The 18,158-nt window shown below is 45.9% G+C and overlaps 1 protein-coding gene across 2 annotated transcripts in view; it reads left to right on the plus strand.

The window, feature by feature from the left end:
• The window catches only part of SPTBN1 (spectrin beta, non-erythrocytic 1), a 219,942-nt gene extending 209,805 nt beyond the window's left edge, over positions 1-10,137 (plus strand). For both annotated transcript variants that reach the window (XM_038751786.1, XM_038751787.1), the window contains 4 exons: positions 2,713-2,951; positions 4,321-4,494; positions 6,665-6,707; positions 7,570-10,137. In XM_038751786.1, coding sequence (XP_038607714.1) covers positions 2,713-2,951; positions 4,321-4,494; positions 6,665-6,707; positions 7,570-7,785 — 672 coding nt within the window. In that variant the 3' untranslated portion in view covers positions 7,786-10,137. The remainder of the gene's footprint in view (positions 1-2,712; positions 2,952-4,320; positions 4,495-6,664; positions 6,708-7,569) is intronic.
• The last annotated feature ends 8,021 nt before the right edge of the window (positions 10,138-18,158 follow it).

Here is an 18,158-nt window from a genome sequence, read left to right on the forward strand (position 1 = left end):
TGTGGTTTGTTGGCATGCTTAAAGCACATTTCCATTAAAATTCATTTTACTCATTTTTTTCTTTCTGTTTTCCTGGACTAGAGATTTATTTGCATAATATTAATTATATTTGTGCATACTGGTTTGGGGTTGTCTTCTGTCCCCTTTAATAACTCTGAGAAGAAAAATTACTGCTGCAAAAATGCCTTCCCAGGAGGTTTATGTTGTAGTCACACAAGCCCTTTGAATTTTACTCCTATTCCGGAAACTGATCTCAGTTGGATGTTAATGCAAATTAAAAACCCATGCCATAGCAAGCAAAGGTTTTCCTACCATCTCACGAGATTTGCAACCTGCAGCAATAAATTTTTGTAAACTTTTCCCGTACCGGTACTAACGTGTCACTTTAGGGTCTTGTTCATCAGCCCAAGAACTCACCTATTTAGTGTCGCAGATTTGTCAGCTTTGCAAGTTGGAGGTCGCTGGGTTTCATAACCCAAGGGACCACTGATGAAATTCGGTATTTTTTTTTGTCAGAATTTCTTCTTTTCTCCCCCCCTTTTTTTTCTTTTTAAAGAAAGGTAAAATAGAAGGTTCATAAGTAGCTTGCCTGCACCATGTGCAAACTTAATGCAGGATCACCATCCCGTTTTAATCAGAAGTACTGTTTGAGCACCTACTGTGTGCGGAGCACTGTACTAAGCATTTTGGGGAATCTAGTAGTTGTTAGACACGATCCTTGTCCTCAGGGAGCTTTCAACCTAGCATAGGAAGCTCCCCACTCCAACTCAGCCACAGCTTTATTACTTACTGTTTGGTCATGCCACCAGTGGCTCTAGCCCATGGTCAGTGGAGTTTCTGTTTCTTAATAATAATAATGATAATGGTATTTGTTAAGCGCTCACTGTGTGCCAAGCACTGTTCTAAGCACTGGGGTAGATACAAGGTAATCAGGTTGTCTCATGTGGGGATCACAGTCTTAGTCCCCATTTTACAGATGAGGTCACTGAGGCACAGAGAAGTGACTTGCCCAAGGTCACACAATTGACAAGTGGCAGAGCTGGGATTAGAACCCATGACCTCCGACTCCCAAGCCCGGGCTCTTTCCACTAAGCCACGCTGCTTCTCTAGTCTCTATTTCTTGCCCGAACAATACGTTGGCGTGACCAAAGGAAGGAAGTGGGATGGCACAGTTGGGAGAGAGAAATCCAGTGGGTTGCCTGGGATTTCTTTCCAGAGCACCAGCCCCCTATGTACGTAGAGTAGCTTGGGAAGCTTTATCGGCCTGGGAAGTTGTGATTGGCTGAGGTGACCTCCAGGCAGAGGGCCAAGGAATTGGTACCGTTGGCGGCCACCCAGGTCCCCTTCCAGTTGGGCCCCGTGGTTTGGCCAGGGCACCGAGAGGGAGCTGCCGTCATTAACAGGTCTGAAACCCTCTAGCCATGGTGGCAAATTTTGCCGTTCGTGCCGTCCTGTCCGCTGCTGCTTGGGGGTGATTCTGGGTCCGGGCAACCGATGTGGGCGGTGTCCTGATTAGCGTGTGGTGTACAACGCCGTGTCTGTCTGCCTCTCAGAGGGGGCGGGATGTTTGTAACCTACTAAAGCCTTGGCCCCACCGAGCTTTTGTAACTCGCTAATCTCGCACACCAGTGGTGCTACCTGGGGGGCCGCCAGTGTATCCTGGATCCCGGTTCACAGGTGCCCAATAACTCTTAAGCCGAGGCCAGACCATGTCCCAAGATGAAGGCCCTCAGGGTTACGGTTTAAGGGCCCTTTTTTTTGGATGAATGGCTCCCGAAGACGTCTCCAGCGAGATGGGGCAGGACCGCTGGAAGCCGGGCTGCTCTCTGGGCTATGTCGATCTCAGTGCAGCAAAGGCAACGCGACCAGCCAAGCAAGTGATGGGGAAGCCTTGGCCCTGGCTTTGTCTGGGGGTAAATAGCTGTGTGGTGTTGAGTGACTGTGGTGACTTTCCAGTTCCTCTAACATCCATTCAATCCGCTTAATGAGAACTCTCCAACCGGCTTGGATCAGTTGATGTTTGACTTTCCTCGTGTCCTCCCGCCCCCAGCTTTACAATCCTCAACCTAACGGGGAGGGGCAGAGATGTGGATGGATCGTGCATGGTGTCCTCTTCCTAATTTCTGCATGCCGGGACTGTTTTTGTGTTGCGGACGTTGTGGCGGGAGGTGCGGGAGGGGATTCGACCGGCTGAAAATGCCGGGTTCGGTCTCGGCTTGGCTAGGGGAGTGCTCCCGTGTTGTTCCCGAAGACGGGCCTGTTAATCTGTTCTGGAATGCGCTCTCTCTGTAACTTAAAACCTTCCGGTAGTGTCCGAGATCGGAGGGGGGCCGGAGTCTAATACCCACTTTCTCTCTCGTGTGTATAACAAGCGTGACTGTTTCTGTCGTCCCCTGTTTTTAAGTACTCGGTCCTAGGAGAATCCATCGAGTTATATTCGAGAAAACGGACTGATCGGAAAAGCGCAGTAAAACACATACTGACCTCGAGTCTATCCCGTTTCCCCATTTACCTGTCAATGGGAGGGTACTAATCCATTTATACTTTGTGATGTCTCCGTTTGTTTTCTCTGTGGGGCGTGAAATGGTTTTACTGTACTGTTTCAATCTGCATAAGAAGCTTTATATACACAGCCTCCTTTGCCAAGTCCGTGGTAGTTTAGTGGCTCAGTGGGTGCGGGTGTACCTGACCGTCTCTCTCCGCTCTTCCCAGCTGGCGGAAACTGCCGAAACGAGTGAGATGGTCAACGGAGCCACCGAGCAGAGGACGAGTTCCAAAGAGTCCAGTCCGGTTCCTTCCCCGACTTCGGATCGCAAAGCCAAGACCGTCCTCCAGGCCCAGACGGCCGCCACCTTGCCCGCCAAGACCCAGGAGGCCCCGGCGGCCCAGATGGAGGGCTTCTTGAATCGCAAGCATGAGTGGGAGGCGCACAATAAGAAAGCCTCCAGCAGGTAAGGGAGCCAGGCGCACCGTCGGACTAGTCTCCGTCTTTGATGGAAGTGCTTCGGCCTCAAATAATAATAATAATAATGATGGCATTTATTAAGCGCTTAATATGTGCCAAGCACTGTTCTAAGCGCTGGGGGATACAGGGTAATCAGGTTGCCCCACGTGGGGCTCACAGTCTTCATCCCCGTTTTACAGATGAGGGAACTGAGGCACAGAGAGGTGAAGTGACTTGCCCAAAATCACACAACTGACAAGTGGCGGAGCCGGGATTTGAACCCATGACCTCTGACTCCCAAGCCCGCGCTCTTTCCACTGAGCCATGCTGCTCCTCAAATCAGGCCGGCGCTGAAACTCTCCACCAATAACAATAATGGTGATCCTCGAAGAGCAGTTTTTTTGTAGTATTAATTAAGCGCTTATTATGTGCCCGGCACTGTACTAACAGCTGTTGTAGTTCCAAGCTAAACAGGATGGGCACGGTCCCCGTCCTTCATGGGGCTCACAGTCTTAATCCCCATTTTACAGGCGAAGTAACTGCGACACAGAGAAGTGAAACGAATTGCCCAAGGTCCCACAGCAGCACAGCATGGCCTATCGGGTAGAGCACAGGCTGGGAATCAGAAGGACCTGGGTTCTAATCTCGTCTCCGCCACTTGTCTGCTGTCTGCCGAGATTAGAACTCAGGAGAAGCAGTGTGGCCTGGTGGAAAAAGCGTGAGCCTGAGAATCAGAACATCTGGCTTCTAATCCCATCTCCACCACTTGTCTGTTATGTGACCTTAGGCAAGTCACTTAACTTCTACGTGTCAGTTCTCTCATCTGTAAAATGGGGATCAAGGCCATGAGCCCCACGTGAGACATGGACTGTGTTCAACCTGATTAGCTTGCATCTACTCCAGCGCTTAGTACAGTGCCCACCACATAACGAATTCCATTAAAAAACAAAAAAAAGTTCCTCTGAGTCCTAGGCCCCTGCTTTTTTCCACTAGACATCACTGCTTTTCATTCATTGAGGAGTCTTGCTTCAGTTGCCCATTTCTTAACTCTAATTGCACTTGGAAGGAGAAATCGTTGCACCTCTAGATTCCAATACAGGGTCCTCCAGGCAAACGTTTCACCCTCAAACAGAGGGATTCCCTCCTCCCATTTCCCTGGCCCCCAGAAGAAAGAGAACATTTTATCTCTAATCAGTCAGGCGTATTTATTGAGCGCTTACAGTGCGCTCGGGAGAGTGTAATAGAATAATATAACAGACACTTTCCCTGCCCACAACAAGCTCAACAGTCTAGAGGGGGAGACAGACATTAATATAAATAAGTAAACAAAATAAATAAAGCTATAACGACTCTTCATTCCTTTCCCCACCCTGAAGGTCTTGGCACAACGTGTACTGTGTAATCAACAACCAAGAGATGGGCTTCTACAAGGACGCAAAGGCCGCTTCTTCTGGGATACCGTACCACAACGAGATTCCAGTTAGTTTGAAAGAAGCAGTGTGTGACATAGCCATCGACTACAAAAAGAAAAAGCACGTATTCAAGCTAAGGTAAGACTGTATTTTCAGGGCCCCAGCAAGTTGTGGAGACTTGAAGGTTTGGGGATGTTTAAGGTGTCTTGTCATGGGGGAGTGGGGTAACTTGTGTGCTTTGTATTAATCTGGGAGTTTGGGTTTTGTTTTCGTTTTGTATTTTTATAGTATTTGTGAAGCGCTTGCTGTGTGTCAGGCAATGTACTAAGCACTGGGGTAGATACAAGATAACCAGAAGCAGTCCCTGTCCCACATAGGGCTCACAGTCCTAATCCTCATTTTTTTTTACAAATGAGGTAGCTGAGGTACAGAGAAGTGAAGTGACTTTCCCAAGGTCACACAGCAGACTGGCAGAGGTGGAATTAGAACCCAGATCCTCTCACTCCCACATCCATTCATTCAATCGTATTTATTGAGCGCTTACTGTGTGCAGAGCACTGTACTAAGCGCTTGAGAAGTACAAGAGCACTTGGGAAGTACAAGATCCAGGCTCTTTCTACTAGGCCACTCTTTGGGTTTGGCTGGGTGAAGTCTTCCAGGCAACAGTTGAGACCTGGTCCCTTTAATATGAATGGTTTCTGCTTGGGATTATTATTATTTTTTAAAAAATACTCACAAAAATGAAGAGCAGTGGGTTGTCTCCCTCTTGCTGGGATGCCGTGATTGATCTCTGCTGGAGGTTTGGTCTCTCTTTTCTCAGATCTATGTTCCCCCCACCGACCATGGGCCAGCGGGACACAGTTTTTGTTTTAGTTTTCGTAGCTTTGAAATAGAAAACCAAAATTCTAGCATAGAATGATTTCTATATTATCATTTTTCCAAACTTAAAAAAAACAGCCTTGAGTTGCTTCCAGGCTTTATTGTATTTGGAAAAAATTATCTCTCTGACCCTTGCTCTTTTTTATTATTATCATTACTATCATTATTATGGTAAACACTTGCTACGTGTCAAGCACTGATGTAAGTGCTGAGGTAGATATAAGTTAATCAGGTCCTTGTAAGCTTGTTGTGGGCAGGGATTGTGTCTGTTTTTTATTATATTACATTCTCCCAAGTGCTTGGTACAGTGTTGCGCACACAGTAAGCGCTCAATAAATACAATTAAATAAATGAATGAATGGATGAAAGGTTGGACATTGCCCCTGTCCCCTGTTTGGCTCACAGTTTAAGTAAGAGGGAGAACAGGTATTAAATCCCCATTTTACAGGTGAGGACACTGAAGCCCAAAAAAGTGAATCAATCAATCAATCAATCGTATTTATTGAGCGCTTACTGTGTGCAGAGCACTGTACTAAGTGCTTGGGAAGTACAAGTTGGCAACATATAGAGACAGTCCCTACCCAACAGTGGGCTCGCAGTCTAAAAGGGGGAGACAGAGAACAAAACCAAACATACTAACAAAATAAAATAAATAGAATAGATATGTACAGGTAAAATAAATAAATAAATAGAGTAATAAATATGTACATACATATATACAAGTGAAGCGACTTGCCCAAGGTTACACTGCAGACAAGTGGCAGAACTGGGATTAGAACCCAGGTCCTCTGATTCCCAGACTCTTTCCTTGCTCTATTCCACCTCCCTCCTTCCCTTTATTCCCACCATCCCTTTATTCTCTCTCTCTCTCTCTCTTTTCTCTCTCTTCTGTCCCTCTCCACCTTCTGTCTATCCTTTCCTCCCCTTAGCTCTCTCTTCCTTCCACCTTCCCTCCCTCCATATTTTCCTCCAGCCCATCCTCTCTTGTCTGTCCCTGATTCTCCAGCATCCATCTGAAGAAGACAGAGAGACAGTGAAACCAGCACTCCATCTAGTTGGTTTTATTTTTCACTCAGTGAAAGGCTTTGATTGTGTGTGATCGATTGGTGTGCCCAAGCACATAATAGAGTTCTCTGCACACAACAGGTGTTCAGTAAGCACCATAACTATGTATTAATTGTCTGGAGTGAATCCAAATAACTTGGAGTGTGTGGGTGGTAGGGGAAGGGCAGAGGAGGCTGAGTTTTGAGTCTCCAAAAATGAAAGAGGGATGTTGTGACCTGCCCCCCGCTTCCCCCTGCACCATCCCAAGGTTTGCGGGCTCCAGGTTGCCGCCAGGTGAAGTATGCGATGGATATTATTGTGATCATCATTACTTTTAAGTCATGGAAAACTGAACCGTGCCTTTTTTTTTTCCTTCAAATTTCAGACTAAACGACGGCAACGAATACCTTTTCCAAGCCAAAGACGATGTAAGTTCAGGCCGAGGAAGCCGTGGTGTATTTTGTGTTTCAGCTCTGACTTGTGGGCCCTTTGAGCCTTAGTCCGTGGTGCCGGGGGTCCGTCCCCTTCCTGGAGACAGATCATTAGGGTACTTTGTAAGCGCGGGGGTAGATACAAGTTAATCAGGTTGGACACAGCCTAAGTAAGAGGGAGGAGGATTTAATCCCCACTTTACAGGTAACTGAGATCCAGAGAAGGTAAGTGACTTGTCCAAGGTCAAACAGCTGACATGTGGTGGAGCCAGGACTAGAACCCAGGTCCTCTGATTCCCAGGCCCGTGTTCTCACAGTCGGAGGTGGGAGTTTTGTATTAAACACAGGTCGGAGTAGCAGATCATCAACATCATCATCAATCGTATTTATTGAGCGCTTACTATGTGCAGAGCACTGTACTAAGCGCGTGGGAAGTACAAATTGGCCATATATAGAGACAGTCCCTACCCAACAGTGGGCTCACAGTCTAAAAGACTGCAGATGTGTCCATTCTCAGGAGATGGGCAGGGCAGATAACAGTCTGGAACCTCTCAGCATTTGATGTCTTCCCTACAGTCCAGTTATATGCTCCATGTCTCCTCACTCCGTGGTACTGTCTCAAGCGCTTAGCAGGCGCTCAGTAAGCAAGGTTGAGTGAAGTCATCCGCATTGAATTCCACAAGCCAGAACCTGAGAGCCAGAGCATGAGGTTTTGCCCGACGGCCAGGGATGGGAGGTGGAAGAGAAGGCCGGGCCCCTTCGCCAGAGGAACCTGAGAAGAGGGTCCCCCGTGGTCTGCCACGAGTGTGATTAAGAGGCCGGTTTGACCGATTGCGCCCGATTCCCTCTCTGTGTCCAGGAGGAAATGACCGCGTGGATCCAGGCCATCACGACCGCCATCTCCTCAGACAAGATGGACGTGTCCGCCAGCACCCAGAGCACTCCAGCCTCTAGCCGGGCCCAAACGCTGCCCGCCAGCGTCACAATAACCAGCGAGTCCAGTCCCGGCAAGCGGGAGAAGGACAAGGAAAAGGACAAAGAGAAAAGGTTCAGCCTCTTTGGCAAAAAGAAGTGAACTCCACATCCACTCCCTGCACTACTCTTTCCTTTCCAGTGAATTCCAGCATGCAAGTCCAGATCCGACGCGTTACTCTCTGTGCCTAATGTTCCTCAATGTGTTGACATTTTTTTTTTATTTATAGAGCATTTCCAGAAAGGAAAAAAAAAAACCAACCAGCCCTCACAAAAATTTATCTCTGAGTTCCAAAAGTATGAGGTACATTGGGCAGCTTCTTTGAGAGGGAGGACCCGATTTATTTTTCTTTTCCTTTCTTTTTGAATAACGGAAGTTAATGTAGATTAGATCTGACTATTTAAATTGTTCCTCAATTTTGTGAGGCTGTCTTGGAAATTAACGCGCGTCCCGTGCTATTGGTATGCAAGGCAGCGGTGCTTCAAACAAATTTCCTGGGCAAAACGTCCAAATTCTCAGCCGCGCTCAACCTCCGTTCCGGAGGGTGGTTGTGCAGAATCCGAACGACTAGAGATCCCCATGGCAACTGTAACCTTGGTAAGAGGAGAGCGTATTATCCATGCCGTAATCCGAGCGCCGGGATGCATGTTACCTTACAGATGGTTGCATCCCGGCACCGGTCATTAATCCAGACGGAAAACTTTTCTGCATCAAACGTGACAGTTAAAAAAGTCGGTCTTTGAGAAGAAACAGCAAACCGATACCGTTTTAAATAAATCTGTAATTTCAATTTTTTTGCCGAGATACCTTCTATTGTATGTTTGAGATAATTCTAGTACAAAGTATAATAAAACTAGATGTATAATAAGCCCCTAAAATCATCGATAAGTGTAAAAGTGGAACTGAAGCATTTACTGGAAAAAAGTAATGTTACTCAAATGGTTACTTGCTTGTCAGCTACAGCACTGTGTTATAATTTTGCTACATTACCTTGCTATTTGATACATAGTGTGCATTTCTGTCACTGTAACTATTGTAATGAAAAATTTTCATCTTACTGCACAATCAAAATTACATCTAATAGGAATGAACTTGGAAGGACTGGGCCTGTAGTCAGAACAGTACTGGAACTGGCTTTCAGTTGTATGGAACTGTACCTCTAGACTTTTACCCTATCTGTTAAATATATGCTATGTCATTAAATGCTTTTAAAACTAAAGTCATGGGCAGTCTTCTTTCCATCACTGCCAGTGTCAGGGAGCCGTTTCAAAGGACGGAAAGGTGAAGCGAAGACACTTAGGGCCCGGTCGGTTCTGTGGGAGTTTTCGGTGTTGAAATCGGTCATCCCGAAAGACAGGAGAAAATGAAATGTCAGCTTTGAAAGGAAATGAACTCACTTCCTTCGTGAGCGAGTCGAGGACAGAGTTAGCATGGGGGAGCCCTCGGACTTGGGGGGATCCAGCCCTCTGAGCTGTTGGAGCTCCCTGGAATTCCTTCAGCCCAATTTCTTGGGTCACCTTGTCGATTTGTAGGGGGTGGCTAAAGCCAAGGTGGTCTCTTCATAGCACGAACTGGTTTCCTGAGCCACCTGTTCCTCAGAAGTAGGCATGGATCCACAGGCCCCAGGGGTCTCCGAGCCAGAGGCCCACACCCTAAGGGTCGTTTTGCCTCACTTCCACCAAGGCATCGACCTCTCTGCCTTAAAGGCCAGGCTGACAACCTCTTCCCTGCCCGAGACAATTAGCACTACCCTCTCCTAATAGCAATGAAGTGCTTACAGCGTGCCAAAGCACCATGCTAAGTGCTGGGATAGGTGCAAGATGATCCCAGCCAATAAAAGAAATGGCGTTTTCAGATCTCAGTAAATGAGGGCGAAACTACACCCTGGGAAGGCTCTGCCATTTTGGGAAGGATATCAACAGGGTTCACGGGAGCAGGACTGGGCCCAGAATGGAGAAAACCACAAAAATCTCACCATTTCCACCTCCTTTCCAAAGCATCCTTTAAGAACAGGTAAAGAGCTGCAAAGCAGGTGGATGGATGGATGGATGTCCTCTGATGGCATCATGGTAGTGACCAGTGAAGTGGCTAGAGGAGAGTCAGTGAGAATGGGCCAAAGGATTTGCCTGGAAAACCCTCACTGATGCATATCCAGTGTGACGTCTCCAAAAATGATTGACAAGTGCCACCTGTCTTAATTCCTTTCACAGATAGTGTATCATGCTTCTGTTATAAAGTCCTGCATCGCAGAACCCAATATGTTTAGGTTTATGCACATGCATTTTTCTTGGTGTGACGTTGCACTGTTTCAGCCTGATTTAGTGACACAAGAATAGGAGCACCACCAGCAATCCTGTATGTGTAAATCTGAATACCAAAAGAAGCAAAGATTTACTGTGTCAGGCTAGAATCTGAAATGCCTTCTTGGTTGATTAAAGTATACCAGAATGTTGATGACGGTCACAGTTGTCACTTCTTTTTTAAGTCTGGTGGTTGGGTTTTTCACAGTGGTGTGTGTCTGCATGAAGTGTGTGTCTTGATGGTGGGGTGTGGGGGGGGTGTGTGGCTGTGGTGTAGGGGGGTGGGAGGGGTTCATAATTGCCCTTCATATTTTTCACCCTCTACCTAACAATGTTGGGACTTATATTGTGATCCTTCCAGGCAAATTTCTTCAACAAAGGTGTTTTTGTTTTTAAATCAAAATATTTTAAAGCTGCTTTCTCTGCCCCCAGGTACCTCTGTATCTTGAATCCTGCTGCCTTAGGCCTGGGAGTCTTTTGGAGATGGAAGAAAATGGAATCCAGAGGTCCAGTTCTGGAGGAGAAAAGGCTGCATTTTCTTTGGAATTTCAACACTCACTCCTGTGGCCTAGAACAGGGTTTTGAGAAATGGGATTGGAGATCAGAGGGGGTGGAAGGAGACTTTGTCCAGTACTCACAGAGAACAAGAATCTGAGCCTTAAGTTTTGTTCAAATAGAGAAACATTGAAGGCATCCCCTGAGACAGAGGGGTGCCTTGTTTTGATGTCTGTCTCTCCCATTCTAGACTGTAAACCCGGTGTGGGCAGGGATTGTCTCTATTGCTGAATGGTACTTTCCAAGCGCTTAGTACAATGCTTTGCACACAGTAAGCACTCAATAAATATGACAATGAATGAATGAGAGGCCTTCGAACACAGCCTGGGCATGTGGGTTGGCAAAGTAGGATAACCATCTGGAAGAATCTGTGATCAAACTTGAGATGCACCTGTGTGTTTGGGGATTTTCCTAGTTTTAGTCATTTCCTTCTTGCAGGTGAGGACTGAGGAGGAGGATTCACAGAACCAGTTGGATGTAATTGCTGAGAGGTAAAAATTGCTGAGGGGTAAGATTGGAACCTTCACTAGTCTCACTCTGGGTTTGGGACTTTGGTTTGCTCAATAATAATATAATAATATAGTGGTTAATGCCTCTGGCAGCATCTGAATCACCTAAATAGAGTGAGTTTTGAGAAACAGCATGGCGTAGTAGATAGAGCATGGCCTGGGAGCCAATTTGTACTTCCCAAGCGCTTAGTACAGTGCTCTGCACACAGTAAGCGCTAAATAAATACGATTGAATGAATGAATGTCAGACAGTCATGGGTTCCAATCCTGACTCCTCCACTGGTCTGCTGTGTGACCTTGAGCAAGTCACTTCACTTCTCTGTGCCTGTTTCCTCACCTGTAAAATGGGGATTGAGACTGAGCTCCACGCGAGACAAGGACTATGTCCAACACAATTTGCTTGTCTCCACCTAAGCGCTTAGTACAATGCCTGGCACATAGTAAATGCTTAACAAATACCATTACTGTTATTATGCCTTTCTCCTGAACTTACTCTCTGTTCCGTCTGGAAACAAATAACAAGGCACTAATTGTACATTATCTACTGTTTTGTAGAGTATGAGCAAATACTTTAGAGAGGTTGATTATTACATGGGAAATGTGCCCTGGGTCAAAAACAAATTCAGAATAAAACACATAATATTACCATTGGGACAAATGAGACTAGGTTGTCTTGGGGTGTTTAACCAGGGAAGGTTTCTTAAAGTAGGAGGGATTTATGGAGTCAATCCTGAGGACGGTTAGGTGACATTTCTGTAATCTGGGAGGGGTCAGTAAAGGTGGGAAAATGGAATTCCACATCTCAACAATGTGTTCTGATTTTGAAGATGAAAAATGGTGAAAATAAGGTTAATATGTATTCCTCTAGGCAAATAGCCAAGCTCTTCATCTATTACAACGTGAGGGTGTGTGAAGAAGATCTTGAATCATTCCATCCCTTCTAGACTATAAGCTTCGCTTTAGACTTTACCCTCCTTGTGGGCAGGGAACATGTGTGCCAACTCTGTTGTATTGTACTTTCCACGTGCTTAGTAAAGTCCTCTGCACACAGTAAGCGCTCAATAAATACCGTGTATGATTTCATCCATTTGAATTAAATGCAGTTTTGTTGAGTAGGGTTTGATTCCACTGAAGAGGAAGGCTTTTTTTTCCTGGAGATTCAGTGTTTGTAACATGTTACACCCTTCGAAAGTCTGATTGTCTCTGGACAGATCCACTCCCTTGAAAGCAGTATTATGAGTGAAAGCAGCCGGGCCTCTCCCCAAATCCCAAATCCCAGGTGTCTGTTGCCACACCCTAAATGTGGCTCCAGGGTGGAAGATTATCCACATGTGGAGAACTCAATCTAATTACATCAACCCCCAAAATGAGCTAGAGACGTGATGGACATTTTTGCTAGAATGGAACAATTAAATTCGATTGACAAATGACAGTGTAATTGAGAGACTTAGCAAGCATTTCTATTTGAGGATAAATCATCATTTCAAATAGACTAAGTGTGCGTTGGTTGCAGGACTTATAAAGTATGGGAAATGAGAATGTTGGGGTATTAAGATGAGTTAAAACAGTCCTCCAGTCTAGTCCTAGGACTAGAGATGACTCCAATGCACTGACCTTAGATTACACTTTTAGACTGTGAGCCCACTGTTGGGTAGGGACTGTCTCTATATGTTGCCAACTTGTACTTCCCAAGCGCTTAGTACAGTGCTGTGCACATAGTAAGCGCTCAATAAATATGATTGATTACACACCAGAATGCCTTTTCAGAAGCTTTTTCCAGGCCTACCTATTTAACAAAGAGGTTGGCTGGGGCTGACTATAAACAGCCATTTTGTCTGCTGATTCATCTGGCCTCTGAGGCTTGTCTTTCTCTCTAAGCCTAGATCTAACGTGAATGGGGAAAATCTTAATTAGGTCTGAGGCCCCGGAATTTTATCCCAAGTAAGATAATCTCTGTGGATTTTGCCAGGAATAAAGCACGTGCCTGTTTGTTTCCTAGAATTTACCTGGTGGGCGGGGGATGTGTGTACCAACTCTGTTGTATTATAATCTGCTAAGTGTGCGATAGTGATCTGTACAGAGAAAGTGTCCAATAAATACCACTTGACTAATTTAGAGTTGGATGAAATGAAATTTTAATTTTAACCACTTACTTTTTCCCCCTCTCCAGTGATTTTTATTCTCTTCACTCATGATTCTGCAGGTTTCCGTGACCACATTAGGGGATATGACAGAAACTTCCATTTCCAGGGCTAGAGAACACCTTTCTTCTGGCTGGGGGAAAGTGGCGTGGGGGTCTTTTTCAAGGGCAGCTGTGCAATTATAATGGTGGTATTTGTTAAGCGCTTACTATGTGCCACTCACTGTTTTAAGCTCTGGAATAGTAATTAGGGTATTTGTTAAATGCTTACTATGTGGCAAGCACTGTTCTAAGCGCTGGGGTAGATACAAGGTTGTCCCACATGGAGCTCACAGTCTTTATTTCCATTTTACAGATGAGATAACAGGCACGGAGAAGTTCAGTGGCTTGCTAAAGGTCACAGCAGACAAATGGTGGAGTCAGGATTAGAACCCATATCCTCTGACTCCCACTAAGCCATGTTTATCTACCTCATGCTTTTATTCTGTAAATACCCAGACCCCAACTCACCTCACCCCCAGTTTATTCCAGTTGCTTCCCTGCAACTTGAATCACCAAAGAGAAGGGAAAGCAGAGTTATATTGGAGTGGGTGGGGAGTTTCTCAATTTAGGCATCCCACAATAATGAAATTTTACAGGCTTGAGACTGCTTTTGGAATTTATCTGCCTCGCAAAATCCCTCTGGCTCAGTGGGAAGAGCCCGGGCTTGGGAGTCAGAGGTCGTGGGTTCTAATCCCGGCTCCACCACTTGTCAGCTATGTGACTTTGGGCAAGTCACTTAACTTTTCTGTGCCTCAGTTCCCTCATCTGTCAAATGGGGATGAAGACTGTGAGCCCCACGTGGGACAACCTGATGACCTTGTACCCCCCCAGTGCTTAGAACAGTGCTTTGCACATAGTAAGCGCTTAACAAATACCATTATTATTATTATTAATGGTATTTGATAAGCAATTACTGTGCCCCAGGCACTGCACTAAGCACTGGGTAGATACAAGCTAATCAGGTTGGACACAATCCATGTCCCTCAAGGGGCTCCCAGTCTTCACCCCCCATTTTACAGATGAGGTCACTGAGGCCCAGAGAAATGAAGTGACTTAATAATAATAATAATGGCATTTATTAAGCACTTACTATGTGCAAAGCACTGTTCTAAACGCTGGGGAGGTTACAAGGTGATCAGGTTGTCCCATGTGGGGCTCACAGTCTTAATCCCCATTTTACAGATGAGGTAACTGAGGCCCAGAGAAGTTAAGTGACTTGCCCAAAGTCACACAGCTGACAGTTGGCGGAGCCAGGATTTGAACCTATGCCCTCTGACTCCAAAGCCTGTGTTCTTTCCACTGAGCCACGCTGCTTCTCTAAGTCTTGGACTAAGACTTGTCCAAGGTCACACAGCAGACAAGTGATGGAGCAGGGATTAAAACTCAGGTCCTTCTTGAATGTGCACAGAAATAGAAAGGGAATTAGGATGCAGGGATTTGGGGCCCAGGAACAACAAAGATTTGGGATTGGCTGGTTGGGCTTCAGGCAGGTCTGGGCCCTGTTTCACTGTCTGAAAATCCGGGATAATAATACCTGAGCCTCCCTCTCATGGGGGAACAATGAGGGATTATGAATAGGAAAATGTTGAGCCTTTAGGGGAGGCTTTACCTAAACCCAAGGTATTTTTGTCCTCTCCCCTGTATCCCATACATGCTCCTTCCAACTTGAACATACAGAAGCCTCCACATCCAGCCCACAGTCTACATTTTCAGAACAAAATGTCTGTCGTGAGAAAGGCAACATAAACAACTATCCCTGAGCCTCAGGTCTCTGCCTGATTTCTACAAAGTGATTGTTCAGCAGTTCGAATGAGCTAAATATCATCATCATCAATCGTATTTATTGAGCGCTTACTGTGTGCAGAGCACTGTACTAAGTGCTTGGGAAGTACGAGTTGGTAACATACAGAGACAGTCCCTATATGTTACCAACTTGTACTTCCCAAGCGCTTAGTACGGTACTAAGTGTTGAGATAGAAGCAATACAATCAGATGAGACACAGTCCTTGTCCCACGTGAGGTTCACAGTGTAAGTAGGAAAGCCGCTAATGAAGTCACCTGTGAGGAGTGCGGAAGGGGCCTAATTAAACTGAAGTCACCTGTGAGAAGTGCTCAGTATGGGAGGGAGGGGCCTGATCCACACCTGTGATTTATGGAGCCTCCTGCCTATGCTTGGCTCCCAGAGAAGCCAGTTAGAAAAGGGTTAGGCTCTGCTTTCCTCACTAGGGAAAGGAGGAATTGTGAAGAGCAACGTGGGATGAGGTCTCCCTGGGCATAGGCCAAGCAGCTGGATTAAGCACACTGCCCTGTGTCCCTGGGGGCAAACTGCCTTCCAGGAGTGAGCTGTTCTGAGGCACGTGAGCTGGACAAAGAGGTGAGTCAGAGGCCAAAGAGCGGGATGGAAGGGGAGTGTCTTTGGAAACAAAAGGGTGTTTCTAGGGGGGGCCATTGTTTGTTACCGGACACCCCTTCCGCAGTTCTCTGTCCCCCACAATACTGGACACGGGACAGATCTGCTGAAAACTGGATAGATGATCAGCCTACTTCCTCTCCATTCATTCATTCAATCGTATTTATTGAGCACTGTGTGCAAAGTACTGTATTAAGGACTTGGGAGAGTACAATATGACAATAAAACAGGCAAACTGCCTCCCCATGAACTATTTGGTTCTTCACTTGCCTGGAAACAGAAGATTGGACTAGCTAGTCTCTCAAGGTTCCTTCCCACTCCAGTTCTTTTTTATAACAAAAGCTCCTGTTGCTGTTTCAGACTCTAGATTTCAAGGCCCTACTGAGAGCTCACCTCCTCCAGAAGGCCTTCCCAGACTGAGCCCCTTCCTTCCTCTCCCCCTCGTCCCCCTCTCCATCCCCCCATCTTACCTCCTTCCCTTCCCCACAGCACTTGTATATATGTTTGTACATATTTATTACTCTATTTTACTTGTACATATCTATTCTATTTATTTTATTTTGTTAGTATGTTTGGTTTTGTTCTATGTCTCCCCCTTTTAGACTGTGAGCCCACTGTTGGGTAGGGACTGTCTCTATATGTTGCCAACTTGTACTTCCCAAGTGCTTAGTACAGTGCTCTGCACACAGTAAGCGCTCAATAAATATGATTGATTGATAGACTGTAAATTCCTTAAGGGCCCAATTGTCTAGTCACTCTTTGTACCCTCCCAAGTGCTTATCACAGGCTCCAAACAGAATATGCATTCAATAAATCATAAATAAATCAATAAAGCTAATTCTCCACTGCCAGATTCATAATTGGGGGAGACGGGGAGAAGAGTTTCTTAGTTTTTTCTATGGTATTTGAGTGCTAGACACATTCCCTGCCCACAGCTAGTTTAGTCTAGAGTTGGGGTTCTGCTCAGGCTTTTCCAAATCCAAAAACTTCCCCAGTTAATTTACAACCAAGCCCCTACCCTCTGACCACCTCGAGTCAAGGGAACCCAGCCGCTGAGTACTTAGGTACTTCTCACAGTGGGGGTTCCTTAAAGCTCATTTCTAGATATCTTTCCATTCTCCATCTACACCCACTCCCTTGCAGAACGCATTTGCTGAGGTCTGAGAAGCAGTGTGGCTATGAGAAGCAGCGTGGCTTGAAAATTAAAAGTGTGAGCCCGATGTGGGACAACCTGCTTACCCTATCTACCCCAGTGCAGGGCTTGGAACATAGTAAGTGCTTAACAAATGTCATTATTATTATTATTACAGTGCCTGGTACACAATAAGCACTTAAGAAATACCATTTAAAAAGCAAACTCCCCGTGACCATTTAACCCCCTCGATCTCATTGTGGGCAGGGATTGTCACTGTTTATTGGTGGACTGTTCTTTCCCAAGCGCTTAGTACATCATCATCATCAATCATACTGAGCGCTTACTGTGTGCAGAGCACTGTACTAAGCGCTTGGGAAGTACAAGTTGGTAACATATAGAGACAGTCCCTACCCAGCAGTGGGCTCACAGTCTAAAAGGGGGAGACAGAGAACAAAACCAAACATACTAATAAAATAAATAGAATAGATATGTACAAGTAAAATAAATAGAGTAATAAATATGTCCAAACATATATACATATATACAGGTGCTGTGGGGAAGGGAAGGTGGTGAGATGGGGGGATGGAGAGGGGGCCGAGGGGGAGAGGAAGGAAAGGGCTCAGTCTGGGAAGGCTTCCTGGAGGAGGTGAGCTCTCAGTAGGGCCTTGAAGGGATCTGTACGCCTCTTCCAAGCCCTACCGAAAGCTCACCTCCTCCAGGAGGCCTTCCCAGACTGATCCCCCCTTTTCCTCTTCTCCTCCTCCCCTCCCCATCGCCCAACTCCCTCCCTCGGCTCTACCTCCTCCCCACCCCACAGCACTTGTGTGTATATGTACATATTTACTATTCTATTTATTTTATTAATGATGTGTATATATCTATAATTCTATTTATTTTGATGCTATTGATGCCTGCCTACTTGTTTTATTTTTTGTTGTCTGTCTCCCCCCTTCTGGACTGTGAGCCTGTTGTTGGGCAGGGATTGTCTCTTGCCAAATTGTACTTCCCAAGCACTTAATACAGTGCTCCGCACACAGTAAGCACCCAATAAATACGATTGAATGGATGAAATACCATTAAAAAAAAAACTGTTCAAACTCCCCGTGACCATTTAACCCCCTCAATCTCACTGTGGGCAGGTATTGTCACTGTTTATTGGAGGATTGTTCTTTCCCAAGCGCTTAGTACATTGATCTGCACACAATAAGCGCTTAATGAGAAGTAGCATGGCTCAATGGAGAGAGCCCGGGCTTGGGAGTCAGAGGTCATGGGTTCTAATCCCACTTCAGCCGCTTGTCTGCTGTGTGACTTTGAGCAAGTCACTTCACTTCTCTGGCCCTCAGTTACCTCAACTGTAAAATGGGGATGAAGACTCTGAGCCCCA

Source organism: Tachyglossus aculeatus, chromosome 9 (assembly GCF_015852505.1).
Source record: "Tachyglossus aculeatus isolate mTacAcu1 chromosome 9, mTacAcu1.pri, whole genome shotgun sequence".
Lineage (NCBI taxonomy): Eukaryota > Metazoa > Chordata > Mammalia > Monotremata > Tachyglossidae > Tachyglossus > Tachyglossus aculeatus.